At 39.3% G+C, this 22,270-nt stretch overlaps 1 protein-coding gene across 10 annotated transcripts in view; it reads left to right on the forward strand.

Moving 5' to 3' along the window:
• The window catches only part of ZDHHC14 (zinc finger DHHC-type palmitoyltransferase 14), a 154,099-nt gene that overhangs the window by 99,608 nt on the left and 32,221 nt on the right, over positions 1-22,270 (forward strand). For 4 of the 10 annotated variants that reach the window (XM_027826089.3, XM_027826088.3, XM_027826090.3 and 1 more), the window contains exons 4-5: positions 15,798-15,935; positions 21,400-21,448. In XM_027826089.3, the coding sequence (XP_027681890.2) occupies positions 15,798-15,935; positions 21,400-21,448 (187 nt within the window). Of the gene's footprint in view, positions 1-15,797; positions 15,936-17,244; positions 17,303-21,399; positions 21,449-22,270 lie in introns of all 10 variants that reach the window. The other 6 variants (XM_037895051.2, XM_043544254.1, XM_043544255.1 and 3 more) reach the window with 2 other exon arrangements.

The raw sequence follows: 22,270 nt of genomic DNA on the forward strand, positions 1-22,270 counted from the left end.
TTTTAAAATATCATTTGTGCAAAAAAGCATTATTCTGTAAGGTAACTTTCTGCCATTATCTATTAAAGATGGACTGTTTACTTTGTGGACCGTTTACTCCACAAGTGATCTTATGACATTACTTGTGTATGTGGCTTATAGCTGTGGGATGGCACATCGACTGGCATCTAAGTTGCTCCTAGTTTTAAAATATCTACCGAGCATCCCCGTTGTTGCTCTTTCTGAATTACTTCTTCTTGTAGTCATGCAAAACACCCAAATATATTCTCATTAATAGAATCCCATTTTTCACAAAATTACTTTGCTGGTTTAGGTCACATCACTTTTTAAGGCTTTGCATAGACTTGTTTAGTCATGCAGAGGGTATCACAGATACTTATCTTTGGCACCTACAAAAAAAAAATTTAATGAATGTTCAGCACCCTGAACGCTTTTGCAGGGGGTGGTTTATAAATGAAATTATTACTTTATTTATTCACTGAATCTACTCTAGAGGCCAAAAGACTGAATTATTTTCTTTTCATCTGTAGTAAACATACTGAGATGCCTAAACTCGGTGGCTTTAAAGATCCATTGTCTGTTGTCCCCCACAGATGTTGCAAATCTGTGTCCACATCCAGAGAAATTTAATTAGCGGTCACTTTTTGTTTAATTTATTATTGGTTTCCACACTGATTTCATGACAAAATCTTTATTATTCTTTTGTAAAGACAATGAATTTCATACTAGTGTACATTATGTACTTAAGTTGTATAAGGTTCAGTATTTCTTAGGTGAAATTTACCAGTTAAGGATCTAGTCTAGTCAGTCTTACTCATGTGAGTAAATATTCTTCATGTGCATAGACACTCTGAAGTCAATGGGACGAATGATATGAGATAAGAATAGCTCACAGGAGTAAGGTATGAAGGATCGGATACAAAGATTGTGGTTAAAATAGTCTAAATTATAAAGACTTGTGACATTATTAGACAGGATTTAATCCAGCACTATTGTGTTTATTTTCCTTTGTGTACATCAATCTCATTAGGATCCTGGAGAAAACAGACAAATTCTGTATTTAAGAAACGCTTACAAAGAGTATTTATTTAGGGGTTTTTTATTTTACTACTTTTATTGATGTTTCAAGAGGAAACAAAAGCGACAAGTACAAATTTCCATGCAAAGTACAAAGTCTGTAATCCTGAATAGATGTAGTCATACACTGACATCATAATCCTACAAAGAGCCATAGTTGTAAATATTACAAAGCGTGCGCAGATGTCTTAAATCTCAAAATAATTAGCCAGTTTGACATCCAAGACAATGGATCTTGTGTCCTCTGTCATACTGCAACTATCCATAGTAACTTTGATCAATGCGAGGTGAGCTGTTGGTTATAACTAAGTGCTTGTCTACACTGCCATGCAGTTCATACTACAGGGGTATGAATATCTGCACTCACCAAAGTGGTGCAGTGTAGTGACCCGTGTCATAAATATAAAGGGAAAGGTAAACCCCTTTAAAATCCCTCCTGGCCAGAGGAAAACTCCTCTCACCTGTAAAGGGTTAAGAAGCTAAAGGTAACCTCGCTCGCACCTGACCAAAATGACCAATGAGGAGACAAGATACTTTCAAAAGCTGGGAGGTGGGAGAGAAACAAAGGGTCTGTGTGTCTGTTGGTATGCTGCTTTTGTCAGGGATAGACCAGGAATGGAGTCTTAGAACTTTTAGTAAGTAATCTAGCTAGGTATGTGTTAGACTATGATTTCTTTAAATGGCTGAGAAAAGAATTGTGCTGAATAGAATAACTATTTCTGTCTGTGTATCTTTTTTGTAACTTAAGGTTTTGCCTAGAGGGATTCTCTGTTTTGAATCTAATTACCCTGTAAGGTATCTACCATCCTGATTTTACAGAGGGGATTTCTTTACTTCTATTTACTCCTATTTCTATTAAAAGTCTTCTTGTAAGAAAACTGAATGCTTTTTCATTGTTCTCAGATCCAAGGGTTTGGGTCTGTGGTCACCTATGCAAATTGGTGAGGCTTTTTATCCAACATTTCCCAGGAAAGGGGGGGGTGCAAGTGTTGGGAGGATTGTTCATTGTTCTTAAGATCCCAGGGTCTGGGTCTGTAGTCACCTAGGCAAATTGGTGAAGCTTTTTACCAAACCTTGTCCAGGAAGTGGGGTACAAGGTTTTGGGAAGTATTTTGGGGGGAAAGACATTTCCAAACAGCTCTTCCCCAGTAGCCAGTATTTGTTTGGTGGTGGTAGCGGCCAATCCAAGGACAAAGGGTGGAATATTTTGTACCTTGGGGAAGTTTTGACCTAAGCTGGTAAAGATAAGCTTAGGAGGTTTTCATGCAGGTCCCCACATCTGTACCCTAGCGTTCAGAGTGGGGGAGGAACCTTGACACCCCGTATGGATGCTATGAGTGTGAACTAAAAAGTTCCTAGTTCTAAAGTGGATTGATTTAAATCAGGGCTGTTTAAATCATGATTTAAATCACTGAGAGGAAAGCCTCAATTTCAATAATCAATTTAAATCAACTTTTCCGTTTGTACTTCCGTTATTTTCTAAAGAAAGGTGCATTCTCACTTGTTGATATAACCATTAAAACATGTTGATTTACAACTAAACGGAGCCTTTACACTAGATTTGGTACATCTTTTGGCTACCTAGAAGGGTACACAATACATTTATTTGAGAAAATATAAAGCTTAATATTTTCAGATTCTTGGTAAGTGTACATTTTTAGTATGTTAGAAAATGGTGAATGATATATTGCTTATTTACTAGATAATTAACTTTTTGCTTTTGTGTCAAGCTGCAGTAGAATGGGAACTGAAATTTAAACACACAAAACAGCATATAAAATTTCTTTTTATTAAACAAAACAACCTCAAATGTTTTAGATATGTAAATTTCTCTTCTCAAAACATGTTTCACATTTACAACTAAATAAGTTGTTAGAGGAACAGAGGGATTAACTGTAGTCAGTGAATTAAATTAATTATTTCAGGTCATCCTGGGAAAATTTTCAAATATGCCTAAGTGAAAGTGACTGAAAGTAAAGTTCCTGCTTGCCTAAGTCTCTTAAAAATGAGATAATGGTCCCCTCCCTCCTCCTTTTTATTTATAAACTGGAAGAGAAAAGTTTTCCTGCCTTTTCAACTCCCAATCAGTTTCTCAATTTTGAATTAGATAGTCCAAATGAAGAAAATATTCTTTCTGTGCCTGCGGAAAAGACCATTGCTCTCAAAAGCTGTTTTAGGACTTCAATAAACTCTGGTTCTAGGTGCTTAGCTAGTGACTTCCACCAGTTCAGTGGTGTGACTTTCTTTAAAATATCGTCAGCAAACATGTAGTGCTCGAGTGGTTTTCTGCTAGCCCTGAAATTTATTATGTCTGGCAAGATCGATGGGTGATTATTAGATGTTTCTTTACTGCCTGCAATTTAACTTTGTTGTTGAGTAAGTCTTTCTTCAATGTCTCTTGAATTTCTGTGCAGATTTCAACAGCATCAGCAATACAGCAACAATCTTTCCGCAGTTTGTCCAAGGCTATGAAAATATGCTGAACTTATCTTCTGTATTTCTCTTTAGTCCCATGTTGACTACTATGGCTGTGATAGTTCCATCTTCTTTGTCATGATTTTCTTTACATATCGTCAAAATAAGCTAGTTCTTAATAAGTAGTTCAAAACAGTCAACCACTGAATTCCATTATACATCTTGGGGGAGAATTAGTTTGGGTCTTCCTCCTCTTTTCAGTGACGCTGAAGTGATTGTTACAGAAGTATTTTGTAATTTCCACATTTTCCTTTATTCCTGGAGTTTTACTGAAGACTTTGGCTAAAAGATGCATCAAATGAGCACTGCACCCATATGTTGTAAGTTTCAGAATCCCTTCATTATCATCTTCTATATTTCTTCACATATTTGCTATATTTGTAGCATTGTCTGTGACAAAATTTCTCACTTGAATTTTTGTTCACAATTTGTTGTAGCTTTTACTGCTGCTGCTTTTAAGTATTCTGCTGTATGGGCATTTCCTGATGAATCAGTTGTTTCTGTAAGATAGACAACCCCATCTTCTGTTGTGTCATAAGCATATATTACTGAATAATTATATACCCATCAAGACTCAGATTGATGAATTTCCTGTCAATGTATTTTGCATACTGTTCAGTTTCCTCCTTATATACTGTATCTAGCAACCTTCCAGCAATGTGCTGCTCTGCAGGGTGGAGTGTGGTGTGGTCATGATGATGGTGAACCATGTCAATGAAATGTTTGTTCTGAACAAGACAAAAGAGATGTGTTCTTTTCATCTATGGAGTCTTGCTGGAATTTGCTGGTCCTGATTACAATCTCATCCATGGTTTTACAGGATGAAGAAGAAAGACTTGTGGGTTTTCTTGGTTTTTATTTATTTATTTTGGGGAGGAAGGGGGTATATGGGTAATTACTGTTTGACATATGTTTAGCTGCAGCACTGCTGTTGCTACCAGCAGATAACTCTGAAGCTGTAGTCATTGCAGAGGATGGACATTCATAACCCCTTACATCTAAGCCAGGCCTTTAAACAAAATGGTAAAAATAGTCACTCTCACTGAATATTACTTAGTGCACTGCTTTTCTAAAAAATCCAATTGTAAATGAAAGATTTATCCTACTGAAGCTATTTGTTTCACTGTTTAAATGATAGAATTTATTCTAAACCCAGTTTTATAGGAAAAATAATAAATTATAAGGATTATTTACATCTATTTAAACCCTTATCTCTAGCAACCTATCAAATAGTTTTGGGGGGAAAAATGTTTAAAATTCATAAATGTCTAATTTTTTCTTTTAAACAGGAAATCTTCAACTAGGATTTTTGATTATACTGAGCAATAAAAAAATCATTTCAGAAGTCCAGCAGTAACAGTAAAAATGAATTGATAAATACTCCCACAACCATCTTGAAATTAATAAGTAACTTAATCCACCAAAAACACAAATTTATGACAATCTGAGTTATCATTCACTAGCATAGTAAGACATGGTAGGTGGTCCATAAGAATGGTGCAAGAACAAGTTTACTAACCAGCTGATCTAGATTGTTCAGACATGTCCACATCATCATCTTCAAAGCCATTGCCTTCTGAGGAGCATTTTTTCATAGTGTTGTTTAATTCTGACAACCAGGCCTTCCATCTCTTTGTTGCACTGTTTTACATTTGGCAGGTGTTCCTTTTTTACCCATAGGTACAGGAATTTCTTGAAAATATTCCCCAAAGGGTCTCTTTTATGACCTGCAGATATGGCCTTTTCCCCCCTCCTCCAGTTCCAAGGTGTTGACATCAACACTAGAGGCTGCACTCTGAAGAATGTTGTCCCTTGTTCCCAGTGTCCTGCTGTGACACCAGCATTGCTCCTTTCTGGTTGCACACTCTGCTCCATAACTCCCCGGTGCCAACCCTCCTCCACTACTCCCCCCAGAAAGACAAAAGAACTAACAATCCAAGACTACTACTTGGATGTGTAACCCACTTTTGCACTGCAGTATTGTATTTGTTTAGAGGGAGGCAGTTGACAAGTTAATGGATTTCTGTTTGTACCTCTGTGTACGCCTGCAAGGAGATAGAACAAGGTATTCTTTTTATTATCTGGCCATTTATTAAAGTGCTCAGAACCATCCAGAAGCAAGGAGTGATAGTTACTGGGCAGATCAGTGGTTTTTCTATTAGGTGGAGAGTAAATTTCCATGGTGGGTGGAGTCATAAATATTCATAATTTGAGAACCAAGCCAATCAGAGCTCAGGTATGGAGAAGCTGTAAAAATAGGAGTATGAGACTATTTAGGTGGGCTCAGTGGATGATCGTGATGAGACACATCATGGTGTCTCCTAGAGTCAAACTGGATCCCAGTGTACATGATGACTTTGCCAGTCTCTAGCAGAGACCTTGGGTCTCCTATAGGATCAAGTCCTTAATACAGTACCTGACCTACATCAAAAGTTAGATGTTTTCCCCCTGATTCTTTCTTAATATAGAAAAGCAACTTTTAACTCAATTTTTTTTATAGAGGCTCATAGGTGTAGCATATTTTTTTTTATGTAAGTGTTTTAAGTGATAAGTTTAGGCCTTAACATATTTTGTATTAAATTCAGATTTCATTTTAAGCAGGTTTATTTTTAAAAAGAAACTTCTTATAATTTAAATAGAATAAAATCTGATTTAAATTTAAAACAATTCCTTTCTCCCCCCAAAAAAACATTAATTTTTTATCCACCTCGTGGATGTGTGATGAGAACCACATTAATGCAAAGTAGGAACCTTTTAGTTCATGCCCGCAGCATCCAGATAGGGGAGTTACAGTGCAGCATTTTGTTGTGCATTGCCATTCTCACAAACACACCCCAATATGAACTGCAGAGCAGTGTAATCATAGCCATAGTTTTAGCTGGTGAAGCTGAAAAGGGAGCTGTTAATTCTGCAAAATCCCAAGAGCAATTTTTAGTGCACTTGCCTGTATGCTGTTAAGGGATGAATAGGTCATATTAAATATTCAATTAGTGGATTAGTTTTGTATCTTTTCCATTTGAAATTTTAGAAGGAAAAAAGTAGAAAGTGAATTTTGTGTTCATTAGAAAGCACTTAGAAAATGACGCAGACAAGATAGCTACATATTGTGTCCTACAGAATCTTTTTGTTACTTTCTTGCCCATCCCTTCAAGTTAACGTTTATACAAAGTGATATTTGCATCTAGCTAGTCCTTCAAGGAAGGGGAAAGAAGGCAACTTTTAAATACTAGTGAATGCTTCTCAAGTCTTACAACAAATCCAGAGAGGAATTCTGTCAACTAAAAGACCAACCTTGCCTTCAAATGATTCATGTCAGAAAATGTCAAAAAAAATTTTTTTATATATTAGATATTTGTTTCTCATCAAACATTTTGACAGAGGAAAATACTTTACGGCTTCAAGGGGGTCTAGGATTGCCTTACATGCCTGTCGGGATATAGTGCTTAGAAATGGAAGCTTAATATTTCGGGTTTAAAGAGTCTATACTATATGGTGAGCTTTTAAATAGAGAAGCTCTTTGTTTCCGAGCTGTATGATATATTTTTAAATAATTACTTGAAAAAGGGCACAGTCAGCCTGTTTAGGCACTAAATATAACATGCCTTTAAAGTTTCATATAAAAATAGGAAACATTATCCTTTTTACCCTACAGTAACTGCTAGAATTCTCAAATAAAATAATTAATAATTGTTCTTAAAAGTGACTGTTCAAAAGTAACTCTCTTAGGGCCTGGAAAGAGATGTTGGGCTAAATACAGAGGCAAGTCTAGAAGAAACCTGGAAAAGGATTCAGAGTGTGCATTACTTAGACTCATTCTCCCAAATATTTGCTCTCACTAATACATGTACTAAATACATATTTATCTTACACGTCACCTCTGAATTCACCCACTAGGTATGAGGAAAACCAAGTTGCTGTAACTTACATTCTAAGGAGCCAAAAGAGAGAAGTGTAGCAGGAAAGCACCTAACGCAAAGGTGTAAGAAGTAGCAAAGTTTAAAATGGCAATTCCTGCTTTTAGCTTTACATCTTCTGATTCCCCAGCATTCAAGATGCATCAGCATAGACTCGTGTACATCAGTGAAAAGCCACTTAGAGATGCATCATTCAACGTGCATTATGCATTCTCTCTGAACTTGGTCCTTTAAGTATTGTGGCATTTTCCATTACAAAATACCAACATAGTCACTAAAGTTCTTATTCCCACCTTCTGAAATGTCACTATTTTTTCAGGCACTGAGCAATTGCTACACATGAGCAAAGCTACTTCTCTTGGTATTCACTGTGATTAAGAAAAAGTAGTTAAGGAGTTACAAAAAACTTGTCTTATTTGGAAAGTGATCATAAAGTTACCTGTACATCGCATATACATTATTATACCAAACAATATTTTGAGACTCTTTCTTGGTCACGAGTGTTGTACTGTTATGATATAGTCCCTTTACCCAAGGAGCTATAGTTATTAGTGCAGTATTGATTAACTTTTGGTGTTGGGAGGGAGGAAGCAGAAATCCTGCAATTTATAAAGTAAGTATCTTTTTAATTCACAATTTTGACAGCTTGCTGATCCCGCTAAACAAGAGCAAATTTCTTTGTGTAAAGGGCATGCAGGGAATGTCATGAAGGGAATGTCATGAATCCACAGGATCAGTGCTATGGACCCAGCTTTGGAACAGTCTCTAGGAGGAACCCCTACGTGCCAGACCCACTAGGCATCTCACTTTTCCTCCAGGATCAGCTGCATGGCTTCACCACCTCCTTAGACTGGACCTCTGGGCCTTCAGCAGTCATTCTTCACACCGTGAGGTCTGTTCAGTAAATCCAAATGAGACAGACTCCTGATAGAGATTTTACACTCTTCAGGGATTAATGCATCTTCAGCTTCCCTAAGGAGAGTCAGAGAAGTCCATATCCCTCTGGGTCGTTGGTTGCTAGGTGTCCGTCTCTTGGATTTGCCATTGTCTTCTCAGATGCTCCATTGATCTGGAGACTAAGGCCCAGCCACCTATGTGTCTCAGCTTGCCCTGAGAGCAAACAATCCTCTTCCACCCACTGGGTAACAATGCTGTTGATAGGTGAAACTGAGGCACAAACAGGCCTCATAAAAGTATTACAAAATATTCCCACTTTGTCACAGGGAGCAAGGCTAAAAAGGAAACCAATAAAGGACACATTTTCTTTCAAGGCAAGAGCTGTTTCTCAGCATGAATTGAGATCTCTCAACCTTGGGAAATTGCATCTTTTTGACCTTCCATGGATAACCACAAATTCTTTTTTTGTGAGAGTATGACCTAGTTGTAGAGAAAGCTTATGTGGGAAGGAAAGGCATTATAAAAATTGAAATGGTATCTTCTTACTTTGCACATTTTACTGAGGAGAAGAAGAACTTCATTTCGTTGCCAGTTTTCTAACCCAGGCAAAAATGTCAGGCAGAGTTTACTCTTCCAAATATGGGATCATTCAATTCCAGCCTCCTAAAATGTTGAGGGGACAATTCAAATGATATGAGCTCATTTGTGCATTAGAGTTTATTAGGCTACAGCTTATTACATTATAGATGAAGCAAGTCTAAACTCGAAGGTTCTTAATGGTGCTAGAAGTTTGGGTTGTCTGCTCGTGTTGCCAGTACTGCTGTTCCCTCTTTTTATTCATTAATACCATAAATGTCCTGAAGTTCAAAGCAAGGGGCCCCTAATGCACATTCTGCAGTAATACCAGTCAGTATCAAACAAAGAGATGAGAACTCCTGGCATTTCTAAGTGATGGGTAGGTTCTGTGGAAGGCAGCTTGTCTACCTCTCCCTTCTGTTGCAGGGCTGAGACCCCACTACTGTTACCAGTAAAAACCACCAACAGTTATTTGACTCCTGCTGTCTAGACCATGTATCATAAATACTGCTAACTATAAACTTAGATGGTATCTACTACTCCAGTGGTTTTCAAACTTCATAGCACCGCAACCCACTTCTGACAAAAAAAAAATTACTACATGACCCCAGAAGGGGGGACCGACACCTGTGCCAGCCCCAATGTCCCAGGCAGGGGGGCCAAAGACCAAGGGCTTCAGCCACAGGCAGGGGGACGAGGGAGGGGTGTGTGCAAAGCTGAAACCCAAGAGCTTCAGCCCCAGTAGGGGTGGCCTATAAACTGAGCCCCGCCACCCAGGGCTGAAGCTGAAGCCTGAGCCCCACCACTCAGGGCTGAAGCTCTTCGGCTTCTGCTTCAGCCCTGGGGCCCAGCAAGTCTAATGCCAGCCCTGGCGATCCCATTAAAACAGGGTCGCCTCCTGACCCACAGTTTGAGAACCCGTCCTACTCCTTTACCTTCCACCCTATATGGAAAAGATGAATAGGACACTGAGACAAAATTTTCAGCTAGCACTTAGCTGGCTATGTTTTTGATCACTGGCTGAAAGGAGATTAAATTGGGCCATACAAATTAGTGAACACTCAGCTAAATAGACCCTTCACCCAGCACTCTGTTGAAGCCTACAAAGCTGTGATGGAGAGGAGAGTAAATCAAAAAGCTAGGAAGTATGTAAAATACAACAAAGATGGGGGATGGAAGGAGACAAATCTCAAGAGGAAAACACGTTACCACTGTTCAATAAGATCTTGCTGTTTCAATTATTTGTAACTATATGGTGTTTGCTCAAGTGCCAGGAAAATTGAATCCTCTGTTATATCGCTGGGGGATAAGGGTAACCCTACAGATAAACAAATACACATACTTAACTGAAAGATGTATGGAACAGTCCCTCAGATTTCTAGCCTATATAGCCTGTTGTGATGTCACATATCATTATGTCTCTAACTACTTCCTATGAGAAGGGATGGGGCCTAATTTATTCACTTCTTATAATTTAACAATATATAAACTAGCTCTCATTTGCACATTTTAACATCTGCCTATTACATGATACAGATCTGAGGTACAAAATATAGTGTTCTGCCTGAACCAATGAGAGGTTTAAGATTTGATATTTTATGACTTCAAGGCTAGAAACTGGAACTTTATGCCATTAGGAGGAGTTGATTCCCCAGCATATCAATATATGAGAGAATGAGGGTGTTTAAAAAAGGCCTTCTCCAGAGATGCTGCATGGAATTTCCTTTTTTTAACAGAAAGCCACTTTTTGTAACCTTTTGCTTAGGATCGTGCCCCTAAAATGTTTTGTGTATCTGTGACCAAATGCACCCCTGTATTCACACCCTACACACTATTTTAATAATCCTTAATACAAAATATCCCTTGTGAGGGATCATTTGAAAACAAATTACTCACTGGTCAGTAATATCAGTGAAGTGTATGTAGCTACATTATACATAAAATTATGAATTCCCCCATATGATATTGATAGCACACGTTCAAACCCATGTAGCCCACATTAAGCAGGAGTGGCTAAGCAGCTCTGTCTTAAACAAAGGAATGTGTGCTTACCCCATTTTATATATAAGTAGTAAACAAGGTTTTGAGACAGCAAGAGGGAGACAAGGCAAATCTGCATTTCAGCATACACAGGGGAGAAGAAAGAGCATGAGGGCACCTTCATCCCCAGACTCCATGGCGCCACCTTTACTGTTTTAATAAACTTTAAGGAGCAATGCTCAGAAGAATCACTTCAAAGAGGAAATGGACTATAAAAGTGAGAGGTAAAAACACCCCAGGATCTTGCTCTTTCTATCTTGCTCGCTTGCTTTTTTACCTAAGATAGACAAAGAAACCAGCCCTTTGGAATTTGAGGGCAGATGCCGACTTGAGAATTTAGTTAGCTGTGTTGGTGGGAACATGTGGTAAGGATTTTACCTTGAACCAAATCTAGTTTAAGTTTTAGTACCAGACAGCATATTATCTTTATTTCTCTGGTAACCATTTCTGACTTAATGTCTTCTACTCACTTCAAATCTGTCTCCCTCTAGTTAATTGGGTCTTATTCTTTAATCAAACCTAATCCAGTGTTGTGTTTAAGCTGAATTGTTTGGTAACTCTAAAGTAGCAAACTGTTGGATATTGATCCCTTAGAGGGGCAACAGACTTAATATCTGAACTGTCTAGGAGAGGGCTGGACAGTTCAGAATACATGTTTTTGGGGAAAATCCAGGACTGGGAGTGTGTCAGGGTCACCCTGCAAGTGGTAATCAAGGCCGGTGAAAGCCAGAGTGTTGACAGGAGTGTTGCTGGTAGGCTGCAGCTATACACAGACACTCAGAGCGTGACCTGCATGCTGTTTATCTGTTTGTCAGTGGCACAGGTTGTGAGCTACAGCAGCAAAACATTGTGAGGCACTCAAGATTGAAGGGCAGTTAGTGACACAACCCCTCACTGGTCTGGATTGCACCATAGAAGATGATAGTGGCATAGTCAAAACAGCATTTATACATAGCATGCTGTTTACACTCTAAGCACTGGTGTAACAATTTTAAGTGAGTCTCAAGTATGGTGGCCAGGAATAGTCAAAAGAAAGGTTACCATTTGTTATTTTCAGTTTATTTCATTTCAGGTAAGGGAAATAGAAGTAGCAGGGCGTAAATATGAGCACCAGCAAAGCCAAAGCAGCTGAGTTTGGGAGCTACAGCAGCAAAGGATTGTGAGGCACCCAAGGTTGCAGGGCAGATGGTGACAACACCTCACTGGTCTGGATTGCACCCTGAATTGTGATAATTTCCATGCAGTATTTTACAATTATATTTTTCTCTGTGGTGTTAACTGCCCAAGTACTGCATTATGTACCAGTTATGTGAGGCAAAGTGCACTATAAAGTGCTTACCCATGCACAATGCCTATCACTTTGAAGCACCAGTATTCTAATGGAATTTCTAATCACTTCAGGGAACCACTGTGTGTTCCACTACAGCAGAGAAGTTAATAGCACCCAATGTTTTAAGCTCCTGAAATATTTATCAGTAGCTTGATAAGACTGAAGATGCTAATTCTGAATTTTTCTCATTCCCAAGAAGGGTCAGTAACTTTACCCTAAATAGCCATACAGGAATTTGAAATAGATATATAGCAGAACTATGTGGCCCAAACAACTGTCACGCAAAACCTTGAAAAAGCTAATAAATATAGTAAACTCAGAAGTCTGTAGTGCATGCTGTTTAAATTTTTAAATCAAGATAATCCTAAATACATTCTTCAAGAAAATCCTCTCATGTAGGTCTTAACCATAAAGACGCAATAAAAACAAACTGGTGTGTTTGGACAGATGTGCTTTTTTTTTTTTTTGCATAGAATTTGTGGACTTTCAGATTTATTGCATGCCTTTCCTGTCTGACTACAAATAGTTAGCATACATCAACGGAGACCCAAAAGTTAGGAAAAACAAAACAGGCTTTGAATAGGACTTAGACTGAGAATGGGAGGAGGCATAAAAGCATCTGTGTTATTTTCTGATCTTGGACTCTGTTACAATTTAAAATTTTAGAAAGACAAGGTGGGTGAAGTAATATCTTTCATTAGACCAACTTCTGTTTTAGAGAGAGACAAGCTTACACAGAGCTCTTCTTCAGGTCTGGGAAACATACTCAGAATGTCACAGCTAAATAGAAAGTGGAATATTGTTTAGCGTAAGTAATTAATGCATATTCAAGGTACCATTCAAGTGAAGTGGCCCATTTGGGAAAAGAAGAGGAGAGGCAGGGAAGCCTACCCAGGTAGATTTCCACCACAACAACCACACCTGTCCATTAAACTGTCTCTGGAACACTCCCACACTAGCATCAAATTCCTAGACACACCAGTTAGCTTCGGCAATGGAACCCTACAGACAACTGTGTCCAAGAAACCCACAGGTAACTACACCTACCTTCATAAATCCAGTAATCACCCCAAACACAACAAGAAATCTGTTATCCATAGCCAAGCACTCAGATATTGCAGAATATGCTCCAAGGAGAAATTACAGGATATATACATTAACACGTTCAAAACCACCTTCACCAAACTAGGATGCTCCACCAGAGAAATAGATCATATCATGGAACAAGCCACCTCAATACAACAAGAGACCCTGCTTCAATGCAGAAATAAATCCCCCTCTAATGCACACCCTTAGTTGTCACGTACCACCCCACAAAGAACCCATACAGGGTATCCTCAAACCACTACAACCTATACTTGATGGGGACCCCATTCTGAAAGAAATCTTTCGTGAACCCCCCAATTCTGGTCTTCAAACAAACCCCCAGTCTCTCCAAGCTCATAATCAGAAGAAGGCTCCCCACAGACTTGGACACACTAACTCAAAGCGGCACCAGCCTCTGCCAGAACAACCGATGCAAAACCTGCAGACATATCTCTACTGCTACAATGATCAGCACCCCTCACAACAAACCTTTTAAGATCCATGGGTCCTACACATGGCTATCACAACATGTGGTGTACCTCATCCAGTGCCCAGGGCGGCTCGTGAACCTCTAGCTGGGGGAGGCTAGCCCCCAGCCCCGCCCCTTCCGTATGCCCTGGAACCCAGGCCCCCCCCCCCCCCCCCCCCCACCGTGGCCACCAGCCCCTGCCACAGGCTGGCTAGTGCCCAAAGCGCCCCCCCCTCCCCAGACCATGGGGAGGGAGAGCGCACGGTGGCAACCCTGCAGTCTCCCCCCCTCCCCCAGCCCCGGAGGGCCTAGAGGGAGAGCATGTGGTGGTGCTGCTGTAGCCTCCCCAGCCCCAGGAATGCGGGCAGCATGGTCCCAGCCCCTGGAGCCCAGCGGATCCGTTGAAGCAGGGCCCTCGGGGCAGGGTGTGGGCAGGGCCATGCCTGGCTGTTTGAGGAGGCCCAGCCTCCCCATGTCCAGTGTGCTAAATGCCCCAATAACAACTATGTGGGTGAAACCAGACAATCACTGGAATGAACTCTCACAGGAAAATGATAAAAGACAAAAACACTGTATGACCTATGTTATGATAACACAAAGCGATCACATTGTATCTGACTTATCAGTCCTCATCCTCAAAGGAACCTGCACAACACTTTCAAAAGATGAGCCTGGGAGCTTAAATTCATAACTTTGCTAGACACTAAAAATCATGGACTAAATAAAGACATTGGATGTATGGCTTATTACTACAATCTATAATTCCCATAGCTGCCTTTTGCCCCCTGCCCATACACACACTGATTTCCCCCCTTTGACTGGAGGGGTGTTAATGGGCCACTTCATCTCAAATGGTCCAGTAAGTGTGTGTTAACTACTTATTCTAAACAGGTTTCAGAGTAACAGCCGTGTTAGTCTGTATTCGCAAAAAGAAAAGGAGTACTTGTGGCACCTTAGAGACTAACCAGTTTATTTAAAATATTTAAAATAAATTGGTTAGTCTCTAAGGTGCCACAAGTACTCCTTTTCTTTATTCTAAACAGTCTAGGCTTGGTCTATGCTACATACTTACTTCAGCATAACTACAATGCTAAGGGGATGTGAAAAATCCACACTCCTGAGCAATGTGGTTATACTGACCTTAGACAGCACTATGTCGGTGGGAGAGCTTCCCCGGCCAATGTAGTTACCACCTCTCATGGAGGTGGAGTTATTAAGCCAACAGGAGAGCTCTTTCTCTCATCAGCTGTAGCGCGCCTGGTGTCCCTGGATTATTTCTCAAAAAATAAAATAAAGGATTTAAAACACAATAGCTAAAAAAGCTAAGAAAAAAAATTGAGAAAAGCGAACCCTTAAGAATAACCCTTTCCCACCACACTGTATTGCAATTGTTTTGCCATGGAAGTTGTTTGGTGTAGAAGTTTTGGTTCTAACTGAAAAATAGCAGATCTGAGACGGAAGATATCATGAACTGGATAACAAAAGAAGGGAAAATATTTTCTGCTCCGTAATTGATGGGTGTGGGGTGGTAATGGACACAAGGAAATCTCAGATGTATAATCTGGACGTGTGGCACAAAATTATGGTGATAGAGGACTATAGTTCTGAGTAAAAATGAATATACTGGAGACCAAATCCAGATAATTAAACTGGTACTCTATATGTGATAGTGGAAATGTGTATGCTTATTTCTCCAGTTGTGCTAAAGCATAAATTTATGTAATTTAACAGACCACCACCTCTGTTGTGCATTAATTTCTTAATTGTAACATTGCATTAAAATACTGGGGGTTGGGGGGGTCCTAAGAAGTTCTCTGACCAGTTTGCAAATACCAATTAAATCATGATTTGTTCTACACTATTTAGAGGGCTTTTCTGAAGTAAAGTAGCACTTTATTAATTATATTCCATTTTTTTCTACCTCTCATTTCAGAACGGTTTGATCACCATTGTCCCTGGGTAGGCAACTGTGTGGGGAAAAGAAACTACAGATTTTTTTATATGTTTATTTTATCTCTGTCCTTTCTGACAGTCTTTATATTTGCATTCGTTATCACCCACATCATCCTTCGTAAGTATGCTGGTGAAATCAGATTATGTATGTAGCCATTTGCTTGAGTTTTTATTTTTAATTTAATCTTTTGATCATCTAGGGTTTTGGGTTTGTTTTTCTACCCTTTCTCTGAAGCTTGAGAGCCCCCAGTGATACGCTGTGGTATGGCAATCTGAATTCCTATGCCAGGCTTCCTATAGTAGAGCCTAGCCTTAATGCAATTTTTAATTTTCTTTCTGTCATCTAGTGGGCAGTTCCTTTGAGGAATAGCTCATATGCTTTGTGCCCAGGATAATGTACATCTCCCTCTATCCTGCATTTTTAACAGATAGTTTTCTTAGACATAGACAGTCTTGAATGCATAGCCATTGTTGAAACATCCCTGTGTATTATAGGGTGTATGTGATAAGCTAGTGTAAAATATATAATCATGGGTTTGATACTGGTTTTTATATTTGTATGCTGGATTGTGTTTGGAGGTAATTCTGTGTTTTTTTCCATAGTTGATAAATCCTACTAATCCCAATATATATCTCAACTTCTCATGATTGAAAAAGTCTTTCAAACTCCAGTACATTTTTATTAGGAATTTTAAAAACTATTGGTATTTCTCAACTGTGGTAGATAAGGATAGCCACCCTTGAACAGCTGCTTTTTTGAGGCCATTTTCAAAATTGGGCCTTTCTTGTTAGTTTTCTTTATAATAGTTAATTCCAGCTTTTGGTCTAACATATTATGCAGCTAGTTTGTTAATCACAGTGCGCACAGAAATGGTTCTACAGAAAAATCTGCCAATGTATGATTTTTTAAAATTATTTGAACCCTACAAAAATGAAGCTGTTTTCCTTTTTAAAAACAAAACCTGCCGTAGCACGTGCTTTTTAAAGGAAGAATGGAAGCATTTTCACAAGATTCCTAAAAATGTACAATATTTAAGATCCCTTCAAATGTACAACAAACTAGAACCAGCAGCAGTTTGAAATGTGGGGAACCCTGTGGCCATAGTAATGTCTTTTCCACCAGGTCCGTCCGCTCTAAATTAATTTTATTTGGAATATTGTCATTAGAAAAATAGCATTCATACTCCAAAAGAAGGAAAAATGAATTATTGGAACTATTTTTACTGTTACTATTTAAACCTGTGAGGCTTTTATTACACATGTGTGCGCACACACATTTAGGAAAAGTATGTCTATGAGGAATATTTTTATCCATGCTCTTATTCTGGTTTGCCATTTTTAATATATTTAATATATTTTAAAATCTGACTTATCTGAGAGTATAAATCCTCTGCAGTTACGAGTTGATTTTCCTTTCCTTCCTGCAGATGGGGTTCTTTTTTTGCACACTGAAATCACTCAAGTATTTGATCTCCAGCATGGCAGGTGAATTTACCAATTTACCATCACTTTACAGTGGTCGCTATTGAAAAAAAAATCAATATTTACTACAGTGGTGGTAATTACATTAAGATTGGGGCAGAGGGTTTCACACTATATGCTTGAACAGCACATAACACACTGTAGATGTTGCAAATATTGGGCTGTAAACATTAAATGCTGACTTCTGTAAAGATACCATCTGTGCAGGATTCTTGCTGTGGAGTCTCATTACCCTAGCATGAGACAGCAAAACCTCCCGAAAGCTTGTTTGGTCCCCAGGTAACCTCCATGCTGCTGATTGATTGCTACCCAGGTTCTTTAACCTCAGCTTTTGGGTGTATCGAGTCATTTCTTGACTGCAGTCTTCAAAAGAGCTCTCTGCAAAAGTTGTATCTAACTGCAGCCGCAACTCTTGAGCTCCCTTGGTGCCTATCCTGCTTCAGGTATTCTTTGTGTCTTTTTTTTTTTTTTTTGGTAGGGTGGGGGGGTAATCCTGCAATTGTTTAGCTGCTGCTTGCCAATAAGTGCTGATAGAGGAGAAGTCTCCAGGAACCTCAGTTCCCTAATCCCTGTCTTTGTATTTGGCATTGAGTGCTTCAGTGCTTCGCTTAAGTGCCTCTGTGCTTTGGTGTTTTCAAAGCTTCAGTTCATTTCCTTGAGACTTTGGTCTTTGTGCAGTGATTTGGAATTGATTCAGCTTCAAAGATACTTCCCTATGTTTCCCTTTCAGGCTGTTTTTCCACTGCCTCATCCCTTTGGCAGCAAGGCAGACCACTCAACAGCTCAGAAAAAAACCTTCCGATCCAAGGACAATATCCAAGACAATGCCAGTTTTGCAGAAAGGATATGCAAGGAATAGCAGGTGACAGTTTGGCCATGCTACAATTGTTGAGTTTCATGGCCACAACTGTAGCTGCAAAATCTGTGGTATATCTGCACAAAAGACTATCTCTAGTGTACTCTGAGAGTCCAGTGAATCCAAGCATCACCATTTTACGTTAGATCCAGAGACCTCCAGGCCTACCTGATACTCCAGAAACAGTCTTCAACTAGAAAATGGAATCTGAATCCAAAATCATCCGATCCAAATAGCAGTGACCTCTGATGTTTTCCCCCAGGGATGGGGACCGTATGCAGGAACCTGAACTCTCCAAGAGCAACAACTGCACATCAGTGTTCGACCAGCAAGGGAGGGTTCTGAATTTGATGAAGATCTTTAGAGACTTGATATCTCTCATGATGATTCTGATTCAAATGGCAAATCAGGCTACTATGTTTTATATAAACAAGCAAGTCAGCATAAGGTTGTCTCTCTGGAAGCCCTTCCAATGAGAGAGAGGGCTCTGTAAGAAATTCCTTAGTAGATATGTTAGAGCCTCATAAGTGGTCTCCTGGATCAGGAAGTAGTGAATCAGATCTTTCGTGACAGTGTTACACTAGATGTTGTTCTCTTCATCATTCACCCCAATGAGAAACCACTCATCTTTTACTTGGGACACTGAGAAGGCACTACATTAACAAAAGATACTTATTTTTCCATCCACTGAGGAAGGAAGTTCCTGTATGCCTCTCCACAAGTCTGGCCAAATCCAGATGAGATAAATACTTGATCCTAGTAGCTTCATACTAGCACAGTCAGGTTCTCAGATCTTTTGCAGATGGCCAAAGCAGGTTCCACCAGGATCAGAGTCCTAGCCGTGACTGATCTCTCAGAATCATGACACTTTACTCCATCCCAGTCTGGGAGCTCTGTGTGTGACGGCTTGATTGCTGGCAAGAGCACAGTAGGATTAGTGTTTTCGAGCCGATGATTTGAGTTCTCTTACCCTTGTGGAACCTGTCTAAGAGAAGGACTTAATATTGAAAGTTATATAGGTTTTCAAAAACTGCTTGATTACCTTCTTCTCCTGTATGAATCTAACTTAAAGATTAACTCCATTTGAGTTCGTTTATTAGCAACCCATCATGAACTAGTCAAAGGTGTCTCTTCAGCCATTTGTTGTATGGTTCTTGGTGGGCTGATTCTTTTGAAACCTTTATTTAAAAAGCTGCTGGTGTTGTGAAATATTAATGTGCTCCTGGAAAGCTCTTTTTGAGCCACTCAGTACCTGTGAGTTCGAGTTTCTGATGTGGAAGGTTATTTTCCTAGTGTTAGTGACTATCTCACAGTGAGCTAACTTCAAGTTCTTGTGACTGATCAATCTTTACCAAAATCTTAAAAGAATAAAGAGCTGTGGACTCATCTGAGATGCCTTTGCAAGGTAGTTATGGAGTTCCACCTTAATGAGCTAACTTATCTTGACAATATTTTCCCCAGCCTTCCCTGCCTACCTCATGAAAGATTTCATTATGGGCATATGCAAAGTAGTCAAATGGTCCTTATTCCATACATTTACAGAGCACAGAAGCAATCTTGCCTCAGTCTCTCAATCCAGCAGAACCTCCCTTGCAGTCCAACTTTCTAGCACCTAGAGTTTTGTAACTTTGGGGGCATGTCCCTTGAGTTGGCCAAATTTGTGAAGCTTTTTTTGTCTTTTTTATTCCTCCTACAGGCTGTGATTTTTGCACCCTTTTTTGGAGGGACGCTGTCTTACCCTTAAGTATACTTTTAAAAAGAAAACATACGTTAGCATTTTTGGCTTTGTTCTTTCTGCCTGCTGTAATTATTTAATGATGCTCTTTTTCTTTCTGACATCCACTTGCGCTGCTTTCTTTCCAGGAGTGAGAATTCTATACAGATAGTATCTTTGGAGAAGAGAAAATTACTTACTTAGTAATTCTGCTTCTCTGAAGTCATCATCTTGCAGGATTCTTGCTCAACCACATATATCCACTCAGTTTCAGAGAGGAAAACCTTTTCAATATAGATTTTATCTTCGTATTCATTCAACTGTTTTTTTTTTAGGCATTAATCTTTCAGCCATTTTGTTTTTGTGATTGACTTATTTGGTTTGAGGAGCCTTCACTTTGTGGTAAATAAGGAAGTGACTAGAGGTGTATGACCACCAACAGGGAGTGCTGTTCACGCACCTACCTGCTACTGGTAGGGCCTTAAGGGCCTGAAACCTGGGAGAAGTTGTGCTGTGAAACTAAGACCCAAGTGTAAGAATACTGGGGGAAAAAATCAAGAATGAAAAATATAAGGCAAGTCATTTTTCCTTTTTTTTAATAGCGACCACTGTAAACCACTAGTCTGGCCCATGGAAATGGTGTCTCCTAAAAAAAGATCATCATCATCAAGATTTTTTCCCCCCATCAGATCCTCTTTGGCTAAGGAGGGAGAATTTTCTTCAAAGGGAAAATATTTAAAATGTATTAAATGAATAATGGTTAAATGATACAGTAGAATGCAAAGTTATTTATAATATGTGCAGCAGTAAGGGCCAGTCTATTCAGCCCTCTTCAGCCCCTGGGTATCAGTTCAGTGCACAGGGACTGGAAAGTGGACATATCTTCCCAATGTGGGGAATCCCCAGTGAGCATGGAGCTGGCATAGCAATCTCCTACACCACCCTTCCTGGAACTCTGGTGTAAGGAGTCTGCCCGGAGCATGCTGTTCTCTGGCTCTTCCCAGCTAGTGGATGTTGCCCTGGTGGCCATAGCCAGCCAGCATAAATTGGAGTAGCTCTCAAGATGCCCTAATTTAGAGAGGGGGCAGGAGGTGGTATAGAACTGGCCCAAGGATCAGAGATCTGTATTTGGCTCATTTGCACATACTTGCCTGGCTGCACCCAGAGTAAGCTAGGGGCAGCGGAAAATCTGGGCCATAGCAGGTGTATATCTTATAGGAATTCCAAGTCAAAAAGTAGCTAACAATCTTTTCTTTTCCATATTAGGATGGAAAAGAACTGAGGGATAATTAGAAATCTTATTAATGCAAAACGGTGCAGACATCAGTCTGGTATTATTGAGAAATACCCTGCAGATGTTAGATCTGATTATAACTCTGTCACTTTTTTGTTGATACTACTTTCAAAATACAGTTATGCAACTGATTTTCAGGCGCCTATTGTTTTTGATCTGTGGATGTGGTCTATGATGAAAGCAGCCTATACTGAAAATTCTAACTCATTTGTAAAATTTGGTTTTTGTTTCCACAGGATCACAGCAAACAGGATTCTTAAATGCCCTCAAGGACAGTCCAGCAAGATATCCTTTCATTAAAATGTGCTGTAGATTTTGTTACATTAATATTAAGGAAGAAATTATATGATAAATGTATCCGGGTTGTTTTTTGGGGTTTTTTTTGCTGTTGTTGGATGCATGGAATTGAGACTTTCTCAAGAAAGGTTTCACCAGTTGCTCTAGTATTTCTACATCATTTCTCATTTAGTGTTGCACGTAGAGAAGAGAAGAGCTCTTTTTTTTTATTATTTTGCATCTTTTGGGGGTATATTCTATTCTAGGTAAATGTATGTAATGTCCATTTAACATTTATTGAAGTCACACACACATTTCAAGAGATAATTATACGTATTTGCTGAGTAATACATCCACTCTCATGAGAGGAAAATATTTATTTGGAATTTGTTGACTTTGGTGGGATAGAAAAAGTCAATTATAAAATACAAAAGCAAAAATATTAAGTGGCACCAAACAATCCAGTATTTCCAAAGTATACTTATGCTGATAACTTTGTCAGTCCTTTAGGACACAGTAAAATCTGTCCTAGGTATCATTAATTCAAGTAACTAGTTGTTTGTTAGATTCCCTCATCTGCTCCCACCATCCCCCACTACCTGTAGCTCAAGGCATGTCTACGCAGCCCTGCAGTTCGGACTATGAGGGTGCAGATAGCAATGTGCACTGAAGTGCTGTGCTGTAATTCCCCTGTGTGGACACTGCGTACATGAATTTAAAGGTCCTAAGTTTGCACTAATGCAGTCCTCTTTGAAGAGGACTGCATTATTGCAAACTCAGGACCTTGAAGTTTGAACATGCAGCATCCCACAGGGGAGTTGCAGCATAGCA

Source organism: Chelonia mydas, chromosome 3 (genome assembly GCF_015237465.2).
Source record: "Chelonia mydas isolate rCheMyd1 chromosome 3, rCheMyd1.pri.v2, whole genome shotgun sequence".
Lineage (NCBI taxonomy): Eukaryota > Metazoa > Chordata > Testudines > Cheloniidae > Chelonia > Chelonia mydas.